Source organism: Podarcis erhardii (genome assembly GCF_964252035.2).
Source record: "Podarcis erhardii genome assembly, chromosome: 12".
Lineage (NCBI taxonomy): Eukaryota > Metazoa > Chordata > Lepidosauria > Squamata > Lacertidae > Podarcis > Podarcis erhardii.
This window is the reverse complement of record NC_138513.1, coordinates 20,306,002-20,316,994: the sequence shown is the minus strand read 5'-3', so window position 1 is coordinate 20,316,994 and position 10,993 is coordinate 20,306,002. Positions and strand designations below refer to the sequence as shown.

The 10,993-nt window shown below is 41.7% G+C and overlaps 1 protein-coding gene across 1 annotated transcript; it reads left to right on the top strand.

Moving 5' to 3' along the window:
• Nucleotides 1-208: 208 nt before the first annotated feature.
• ARL5B (ARF like GTPase 5B) lies at nt 209-8,159 on the top strand. The gene is made up of 6 exons (XM_081833967.1): nt 209-399; nt 2,899-2,959; nt 4,591-4,738; nt 6,015-6,098; nt 6,805-6,956; nt 7,570-8,159. Exons 1-6 carry the CDS (start codon nt 354-356, stop codon nt 7,616-7,618), a joined length of 540 nt encoding a protein of 179 aa, XP_081690093.1. The 5' UTR covers nt 209-353; the 3' UTR covers nt 7,619-8,159.
• The last annotated feature ends 2,834 nt before the right edge of the window (nt 8,160-10,993 follow it).

Here is a 10,993-nt window from a genome sequence, read left to right as displayed (position 1 = left end):
AAAAAAAAAAAAAATTCCACCCCGCCCCACAAGGGAGGGTGCGCGTGAGAGGGAAACTGCCACCCTAATCCCAGTTTCGGCCTTTCGTCAGCGGCAGTCGTGGAACGTGCGTCGTTCCTGCGGACGCGGTGACGTCAGCGCGCCTTGCGGAAGGAAGGCTTGGGGAAGGGCTCTCGCGCCGCTGCCGTGGTCGAGAACAGGGGGCGGGGGCGGGGCGGGGCTTAGGCCCCTCCCACTTTATCCGCCGCGTTGGCCACGAGAAGACAGAACCGACGGGAAGGAGGGAAGGCGCTCGTCAGCAGCAGCGGCGGCGGCGGAAGAGGAGGTCGGCGGTTTCTGCTGGCCAAGTCGGGATGGGCTTGATATTTGCCAAGCTGTGGAGCCTTTTCTGTAACCAGGGTGCGTAGAGCGGGGCTGGGGCTGTCGGGGCACCTGCGCCGCCGCTACCGGGGCTGCTGCTTTTGCTGCTCCGTGTGGCATTTTTGCCGGGAGGGTTTCGTCTCGGGGCGGGGGGGGCGTGTTTCCCGGGCTGCCCTTTAACGGGGGGGGGCCGTCGGGGAGCTCGGTTGAGGGAGGGCAGCAGGGGGAGAGGATCGTGATCGTGAAGAGACCTGGGGGGATGTCTCAGCTGTGTCTGTAACAATTAGGGCTTTGCATTGGGTGGGAAGCGGGGTATTTATTGAGCCCTTTCTCCCAAGGAAGGAGGGGGCAGCGTGCATGGGTCTATTCCCCTACCCTCCCGCCGTATGCTCACAAGAGCCCCTGGAGGTAGCTGAGGCCGAGAAGGAAGAAGTGTATGGCTGGCCACTCGGGGTCTTTTTTTGCGGGGGCTTGAACTTGGGTCCCCCCCGCCCCCAGTCTTGGATCTCCCACGTTACGGAGGTGTACGAAAAAGGCAAGAGTGGCGTTGGGAGAGGGGACCGTTTTTATTTATTTTGACAGGGCGGAGTAACAATAGGGTAAATACAGTAATATGAGGAAAATAGTGGGCTGAGAAAGGAAAGGACTGTGAAAAGTTAATACAGTAAAGTTGGGAAATTAGGGGAGAGGAGGCCACTTGCTGTGAGTAGGAGCATCCTGTCTGTTTACCAAAGGTGTTTTAATATAAACAGGGCAACAAGGACTGGTTTTGAGTCAGCGGGAAGGTGAGCTGGAGAAATAGGTATGATGAATAACAAGGGTGAATAATGGGGAGGCCAGGAAGTCAATTAGCCTGTAGATTGTAAGATGCTAAGTGCCAGCACATTTCAACCAAATTCAACTGGTAGTATACAGAACCTGTGAACAGGAATGTGGCAAAAAGTTAAAGTTGGAGTTTGAGTTTTCCCCAAAATGTAAAGAAATTCCATGAGTTCCTCAGCCTTGGCTGTTGGTGAAATCTGTGCAGGAAGTAATAAATTTGTGTTAAAATGTTGCAGTGTCTGTAACAACTTGCGAACCACCTTCTTTCATTTTTCTTTTGTGTTTCTTGAGAAAACACCCTGTTGAATGCATTTGCAGAGAACAGTCATATTGCCAGCTGATCGTTTTTCCTTTTCTCTGTTCAAATTTGCAAGACGTATATGCTTTTGTCTAATCTTATTTTAAAAGCTTTGCCCGCAAAATAAATGCACCTGTGTTCTCCAAGGCATGCTGTTTTTATACAACAGCAATCTGTTTTAATTTTAAGAACTCCAGCAATGCAGCATCTGCCTTGCATTCTTTAAGCTAAAATAGCATGCCAGATATATACATGAAGAAGCCATTCTGATGTCGTTCCTAAGGTGTGGGGGTGCCATGCAAAGCTGCCTTAGTGCATTCCTTTCTTAATGGAATACCTGTTAACATTTTATGAGGCATAATCAATAACTCCACTATCTTGAAGATGCTGAACAAAGAATTCACACAAGCCTACATTGTTTTAATTACATGGTTCTGATATTGGACCTCTAAGCTAAAGAAACTAACAGTGGTTTCATGTAAAGAGATTGATGCAACAGCTGTCATGCAAGACTTGCTCATCCCATGGATGTGCGCAAAACCTCTTGCCCTAGTGGTTGGCCACCAGTGTGTGATGAACTTCATGAGGTGTTTTCTCACTTAAGACCTGCTGCTTGGATTTGCCACCACGTGGAAACACTCAGTTTCCATATGCAGACCTAATGTCCGCACCACTCTTAAACTACTGCCAAAAACAATACCTGCTTGGCAGTAGTTTATTCTGTAATGGCTTCATTGAAAGACTGGTAAGAATAGCAGAAATCGTGTGGAGAGCGACAGTGGTAGGTTGTCTTAGCAATGATACATCTTTGCAAGAGTTGCATTGGGGAAAGAGGGAAGACCACTGAGCTTGATAGCTCACAATCTTACCTTTATCATGGGCTGCTGAGGCTTGGAAAGGTAGACTTCCAAGGAGCTAGTCTTCACTCTTTATTTGCCAACTTTGCCTTGGTTGATAATGAGCTCATGGGCTTCTAAGTAATTCATACTTGATTTTCAGTGACACCTGTTGACTTTGGAAAACAGCCATAGAGGCATCATTGGCTGTCAAAAGATCACTGTTGTTTTCTATCCTAGATACATCTTCCAGTCTTTTTGGGGAGGGAGATGTTCAACATGTTTGGAGTAACAAGGATGGGGTGGGGGCTCAGATCTAATCGCAAAACACAGCAAAATTAATCTATGGTGAGCCAGAAAAGACTTGGGGGGACGGGATTGAGTTATTGAAAATATGGGTAGAGGTTGTCTTACCTAGTTGTATATGGGAAATGGTTATTGATAGCTATCCAGATGGTCATATGAACTACTACACCAAGAAAAATCTAGAAGCATCATTGTATTACACTTTCATATAATCTATGGTATGTGATAACCTCAAGTTTACAGCAGCTTACAACTGTTCACTATTATGTATTGTAGAACACAAAGTAATAATTGTGGGCCTTGACAATGCTGGAAAGACCACCATTCTATACCAGTTGTAAGTATTTTAACAAGATAACATTCATTCCTTCAGATATGATACTGTTCACAATTTGACCAACACTTGGAGCAGGGTTTTTAAGCACAAAGAGAACTTGGGACAGCCTGTCTGTCAAAATATTTGAAATTATCCAGCTTCAAAGGTCTAGGAATCCTGTTGTCTTTGAAGCTTGATTTTTTCCCCCCAGACCTGAGCAGATACATGGAAGCTTTCCTATGATCTTCTAGTATGTTAGATTCTCTAATTATGAGTCATTCATAAATGCAGAGAGTTTATCATTCAGCCCAGCTATTACCATTGGTGGAAGGATAAAATCTTATGGCTGACCTATCACCTACTTGGGTTACGGTATAATGTGGGCAATACAATGTTGCTTGAAAGTATTACTTCACTATAGTGCAGTAGCTACTATAACTGTCAGAAGCTGTGGCTATAAAAGAGGCAAACAAGGTAGCTGGCTGATATTGCTTACAGGAAGATACAGATAAGCTCTGAAAAGGCAAAAAACCCCATTTTGGTATAATCTTGCTAGTTATTAAATAGCTTTGCTAATCTTGTTACATATAGAATGCTTTGAATTATGTAACTCTAAGCAGGGTGGATATAAATCAATGATTTTTTAATTTAAATCATTTTTTTAAAAAATATGGATTTAATTTTTAAAAATTGCTTTTGAAGGGAAAATCTTTCTATTTAAGTTACATTATAGTCCAAAGGCTATTCATCAGGAAATAAGGATTTGTTTAAGTTTTTCGTGTGTGCTAAAACTCAGTCTAAGGTTGTTGTTTTTTTAAAAAAAAAGTTTAACCACATCAGTAAACATACATGGATACATATGCTATAATGTCATTGTTTTAGTTTAATAAATTGTTTAAATTGTTATTAAGGAAATGATTATTTTTCTCCTTCCAATAAAGTACAGCAGAAAACTTGTCCAAATATAAACAGTTAACTTATTAAACTTTACAATAATTATTGGTCCATGTATTTCTAATAGTATAACCAACTCATTGATTTTTGATATAACTATAAAAACTACTCTGAAAATGTATTAATCCAAAAATGAAACCTTCATCTGGTTGTAAATATTAAGATTATACCAGCAAGAATGAGTCTTTGTGTAAAAAAAATGATTTAAATCGATTTTATTTAAGTCAATCCACCCTGACTCTAAGGGTACATTATAGAATGCAATATATAATAGCTTACCATCTTACTAAAGGGACAGTTAACTTCCTCTACATGGTTGTGCCCAAGGATATACAACCATCTTAATAAAAGGTAAGGTTGTTAACACAGTTAGCTGGCAGCTCTCTTTGATCACAGATATACCTATTCATGATGAGAGGCAGCAGTGAGCTCACTATCTGCCTTCCAGTTCACCGGAATCTTCTTAAACAATTACAAGCACACACCTGTGATCATATGGAAGAATTTCACGAAAACCTATAAGCTATTTCTCAAGAGCTTAAATTTAAGTAAAAATAAAATTGAGCATTTTCAGATAAATTCTGATTGAGCTATTTTCTGTACAATCTTCTTTTAATCCAAAGACAGGAATTGTTCTATGATGGCATATTTCTGTATGGATGACCTTGATAAACATAAAACTTTTTCATCCCCTTTAGCCTAATGAATGAGGTGGTTCACACATCTCCCACTATAGGAAGCAATGTTGAAGAAATAGTAGTTAAAAACACCCATTTCCTCATGTGGGATATTGGAGGACAAGAGTCTTTAAGATCGTCCTGGAATACCTATTATTCAAATACAGAGGTATGTTGATGCTGTTCTTAATTTAGGCAACCCAAAAGACCCAGGACTGTGCTGGCAAACGTGTGTGACAATTTTCTGAGGGTTCCATCCCCCTTGGCCCACGAGGCTTAAGGCAAGATCCAAGAGAGAGGAAGGGAAGTAGCTGAGGAGAAAGCAGTAGAAAAGTTTTTTGTATTAAGCCTCTGAAAGGCTTTTTAGACCATCGGAAGTGCTCCCCCTTCCTTGGCCCACCATAAGAATGAGCTCTTGATGTTGATCTCTGGTAAATATGAATGACGGGGTTGAACTGGGAAGCATTCCTGACTCTTTCTAGTGTGCCTGTGTGGAAGCAACAAGGGTCCAGACACTGCTCTTGTTGCTATTGTCATTTTGTTTTATTGAGCTCACTTTCCCCACCCTGTACTGCCTCAGATAGCAGTAGGAAATTAAAGAATGCTGTGTACAGGGGACTCCCCACTTACACAGGGGTTGTGTTTCAAGCCCCTGCCCCCATAAGCAAAATATGTGTAAGTAGGTAGCTTGAAAGTTTTTTTTTTGAGTGGCTGTGTTTCCCCTCCCCCTTTTGTTTGGAAGGGTAGGAGCCAAGCAAGAGCTATCTAAGGGGCAGCAGATACTCCCTTCCTCCCCTCTCCTCACCTTCAGTCTCACCAGTAAGGGCAGAGAAGCCGCACAGCTGAGCCCACTGCAGGGAACGGTTTCCTGCCCATCAGCTGTTGAGCGGGGTGGCGCAGCAGCAGAGAGGGTCCTGCATGCCATTTTGGGTTCAGCTCTGGAGCCAGTAAGCTTTATAAAACAGAAACCTTTTTTGCGATCCACTTTGGAAGCAGAAGATGCCCCCACCCCAAGAAAAGTATCCACAAGCTCTGTGACCTGAGAGAGACTGGAAAAGTCATGCAAGCGAGACCTGCTGCAAAGCTTCTTCCCTGCCTCTCAGGTGATGAGCGTGGTAGCGCAGCAACAGCAGGGGTCCCTGCATGCCTTCATCAAGCCAGCGTTGGAACCCTGCTCCTTCATAAGCTAAAAGAAAAATCCCTCTTAAGGCTCTAGGGAGGGGCTCCTCGCAAACCACGAGGACTCTCCAGCTCTCTCTCACCCTTTCCAGGTTTGAATCACAACATTTATTTATTTCCCAGTGATCATGCGCAAGTTGAACACGTGTGCTTGTATAGCCATTTTGTTGTAACACAAATGTATCATTTCATTCAGTCATACCTTAGTTAGAAACATGGTGGCTACCTTTAGCTTTTTGTCCACCTTTTCTTCTTTCTTTCCACAGTTTATTATCCTTGTAGTGGACAGCATTGACCGAGAGAGACTATCTATCATAAAAGAAGAACTATACAGAATGTTGGCACATGAGGTACGATATTCTATATTCTGTGTGTATTCTAAGAATACAGACAATGGCTGGGACACAAAGCATTGCCCAAAATATTACACAAGTTGAAATTGGCAGAGCCCCAAGTTTTGCTACATCCCATAAAGTGTGAAAGATTTCTTGCCCCTCAGGAGCAGTTTTTCAAGAAATGCAGGTGGCTGCAGTAGATAGGGGAGAGGGGGTTGGCAGAGAAGAAGGCGGGGTGGGGGTGCTTCCCTTAGGTAAGTCTAGTGCCTTTTGCTTTTGCAACAGCATATTTGGATCCAAGCTATTCTTTTTAAAAAATAGCCACAGAAATGAAGAGCATTAGCTAATCTCCACAATCCTACACATATTTACTAGGCTTTTGAGTTCAGTGAGACTTCTACCCAGGAAATTGGGTACAGGGTTGTACCCTATTTTTTTTAAAGTCTAGTACTTGTCTCCATATACATCATAATGAATTCTGATTTGGTTGGCTTTAACAATATGTGTTGAGACTGGTGATAAGAGTTGATGCTTTGGAAGGGGAAGTGTAGCAGGAACAAATCTGCAACCTATGCTTATGCAGTTGGCAGAATTGCAACAAAAGCAACCTTAAATATAGTGGAAAATATCTATTTTTGCTTTCTTTTTTTTAAAAAATCAAGGATTATGTAGCTGTTAGGGCCATGGAAACATAAATTTTCTAAATACACGTCATTTACAGGATTTGCGGAAAGCTGCAGTTCTCATCTTTGCAAATAAGCAAGATATGAAAGGCTGTATGTCGGCAGCTGAAATTTCCAAGTACCTCACCCTTAGTTCCATAAAGGATCACCCATGGCACATTCAGTCCTGTTGTGCGCTAACAGGAGAAGGGTAAGTAGTCATAGTGTTAAATAAATGCTTGTGTACAGAAACTGGCAACTTGTCGGAAAGTATTCACGCTCGACAGGAAGCCATGGGTTAGCACAGCAATACCCAATGTGCTGCACTCCAAAAGTGTGAAAGCAAAACCTCAGGCTCATTTGCCCCTCCTCCTGATCTCCAAAAATCAGATGCACAGCTCCCACCCCATCACAGATAGAAGTGTATTCCACTTGTGCAACCATCCATTTGGATTAAATCCAATATTGGGGTGGATTCCGTGCTACAATTCCCATGCAATATCACCTGCTTGCTGTGCCATAAATTTCAATCCCTCACAGTATTCCCAGATAGCTTTCAGAAAGGCCTCCAATGACCAACGTGCATTTGAACACACAATTTGTCATAATAATAGAAGTGTGTGTGTTTTTTTCCAGCAGCATGCTCACATTTATTTGATTCAAAATATTTTATTTTTTAAAAAATGTTTTGTAAGATCGTTTTAATACTTTGGTAACATTTAAGTAGAGAAAAGCAAAATCTGTACAATTGGTGACACTTAGCATAGTGATTTTGCCCCCTGTATGTTTATTATTAAGACTTGGGTTTTCTTCCCCTTTTTCAGATTGTGCCAAGGCCTGGAATGGATGACTTCCCGAATTGGAGTAAGATAACTTCTTTTCTGGAGTCAAAGTGACACTTGCCTATGGACAAACTCCTTTGCGGTACACTTGGCTGCTGAGGCAGCAACAAACTTAACTTAAAACTTCTGAAACCTCCACAAGCAACACTTGAATCAAGTGCAGCTGAACTTAAACTCAAAAGTATTTTTTAACATTTTTAAAATGCACTAATCTTGGATGGATGAACAAGTGGGACTATATGAAAGCTCTCCTATATAAGCTAAATGACTGCCTTGTAACAATTTGCCATTGAAAATGCTCCTTATTCTTGCTGCTTACAGTAATTGCCTCTAACATAGGTCGGTCTCCTTCCTTTCCTGTTTCTATGCTGCAACAATTAGCTTTAAGAATCCCAAGGTTATGGGTACTAAAGTCAACGTGATTCCAGTTGATCGGAGTTCAAATATTGATGCACACTACAGGAGTTCTCTAACATTGAAAGTTATTTATTTGCTGTTGTTGCCTTTTTGTTTATGTATTGCATTTTAAGACTTGGTGAACATACACCTTTTTTAAAAGAAAGAAACTTAAATTGACTGCTAAGTGTTTTATATATTCGGTTTACCTGAATTTTTTTGTTTATTTTTATTTTTGGTAAATCAGTGAATATGCTGCATGTTGGCAAGAAGGACAAATTTGAGTGCATTGTGTTTTAGCAATGCAGGTTTGAATAGGGGAAAGTGTTCAAATAAGTGGAGGTATAGCTTCTCTAACAATATTGTCTCGTAACAGTACGTGAAAGCCAAACATTCAGCATTTGTATTTGTTATTTTCTGTATTACCCAACCTTCATCCTTAGGTGCCAAGGAGCATTGCAACAGTTTTAAATACAAACATTAAAACGGCTCACAATCACAAAAATAGGATGGGTCCTACAAAGTATACATCTCAGGGTGTCAAAGGCAGATGAAGAGTTATGTCTTCTGCCCCAAAAACATATAGTGAAGGATTGAGGCAATTCCACAACTTAGGGTCTGCCACAGTGTATGTGCTCCTGTAGGCCACTGCACCCCTGAATATCTTAGGGTGGTTGAAGTTCGCCTCTGCCAATCTTAACATACAAGAGGATCTGTAGAGGAGGAGGTGGGCTTTCAGATATCTGGGCCTGAGTTGTTCAGGGCTTTAAACACTTAACACAGAGGGCATTGCAAGGATCCAGTCTGTAAGTCACTAGAACATGGAGTGCAGTGGCCAAGTCATTTCTGTGAAAAAGGGACTGTAGATGGCGAGCCAGCTGGAGGTGGGAAAAGGCACCCCTTGCCACTGAGGCCTCCAGTAATGGGTCTGAATCCAGGAGCACCCCCCCACCCCCGGCTGTGGACCTGCTCCTTCCAAGCAAGTGCAATCCTTTGGAAAAGCCAATTTTTTCTGGGTATTCCGCTTGTCAGTGAAATTCTACAATCAGATTCTGGATGATTGTGGCACAGAAATCATTTATTTGAATTGTGTCTGTAAAGTATGCACACACCTTCAAATGTGAGGCCTACCTACATCTCTGTTGGAGAGAATTGGAGCAAAAAGTACGCTTGAAAATAACTACTCTGTTGGCACAAATTGAACTAGCTTTTCTACAAAAAGCATTAACTAATGCATTAAAGTGGTTTGCTTTGTTGTCGTCCCCACACCAAGAAATCACTGTAAATTTTTCAGTAACAGTTTTCTGTGGTGTTTTTAAATACCATTTTGTCTGCCTTCTATAATGTCAATTGATTCCCCTCTCAGTTGTTTTCTGTCTTAAGGCAATGCTGGTAATGTATGTGATCTGACACTTAGCATTACGTGAAAGCTCTTGTATTCAGTGCTTCCCTGAAATGCCAGACAACTTCAGAGGCTGCAGAACAGCTGCCCTTTGTGGCTTAACCTGTGTGTGGATTGGGGTAGAAATACTGCATTGCAACTGGGGCTGAACTGAATTTCCATTGGGTTCATTTTCTCCCGGTGAAGGTGACATACTTTAGTGCGCACTAATTTTTTCTCTCCAACCCCCCCCCCCCGGCAAATGGTGTTCTGTAAGAAAAGAACCCCTCACACTTTGGAATCGTGATCTCCCCCAGCAATTCAGTTTGAAAGCAATTGTTATTTGCCTCTGTTGTTGCAATGTGTAAGGGGTGAACCCTCATGTCATTTTGCCTTCTTTCTGTTCAGCCCTAGCATGCCAAGCAACGGTACAGTAGCTTTCATCACTGGGCTTGTCAAAAAAAAACATGCAGTGAGATCTGGGCTTTTTTCTCTTAATGGCGTCAACTTCTTTGACTTGCACTGTCGAATATAGGCACATGTTCCTGTAAAATTAGATGTGCAATGTTATATTTGCTAAAGGCCGCACACGGCAAGAGTTAGAGGTATAAGCTAAGCATCAAACCGAAGACCTTTGCTGGGATAAGTTTAAGCTGCCTTATTTGTGTGAAGCTCCTTGTTCCTGTAGCCCAGTATTGTTGACTCGGGCAGGGGTCTTTCTCATCACCTGCAACCTATTCCTTGTTCAAGCTGGAGATGCCTTGGGTTGAATTTAAGACCTTCTGCATGCAAAGCATGTATTCTGTTCAGCTATGGTTCCTCCCTGTGTACGTTTTCATAGCTATTGAAATATATTTAGAACTTTTTTTCTTAGCATCTTAACAAATACATTTCAAATGAAGTCTATTTCTGATCTTAGTCCCTGGTCATTAAAAAAATTCTTCAGGGATGTTTGTGCTAAATTGGAAGATTTTTCTTTACTGGTACTATCTGTTGAGAATACCATAATTTTTCCAATTTGCCCTGCCTTCTTCATCTTGGCTTTGCTCAAGAGCTGCACAGGAACTGTGAATTTACCAATAGGCAAGGAAGCATTCAGTGTTTAATCTGTACTTAATGATGCCACAGGGTTTGAAAAACATGGCCCTTTTTGTCCAAGATAATGTTTGTCATTTGATCACTCAAGTGGTTTATCAATCTTGTACACTTTTTTATAACAAATGATCAGCATGGTATTACATTGTAATTATTTTGTTGGGGTGAATTAAAGTGCTTGGCTGTGTAAAGCAAGACTTATGTTTTTTACACTTACAAATACTGCTAGCAGTGAGTGCAATATTTACTCTGAAAAGGGCAAGAAGGGAAGTGGGGACTGATTTGCCAGTAAAAGAGCTCTGCTAGGGGGCATATGTACAGTAATTTTACATGCATGTAAACTGGCTCTTTGGACTGGAACCGGTGCATCTATTTTTAACTTTGGTGTGTTGCAATTTGAATATTTCAACGGTGAAAAATTAGTTGCACCATTTGAATTGAAAAAAGAACACAGAACCAGCATTAAGGAAAAAAACATGATGAGGGAGAGTGGAGATGAGTGCTCTAGCTGCACCCCAGTGCAGCTGCCCTCCA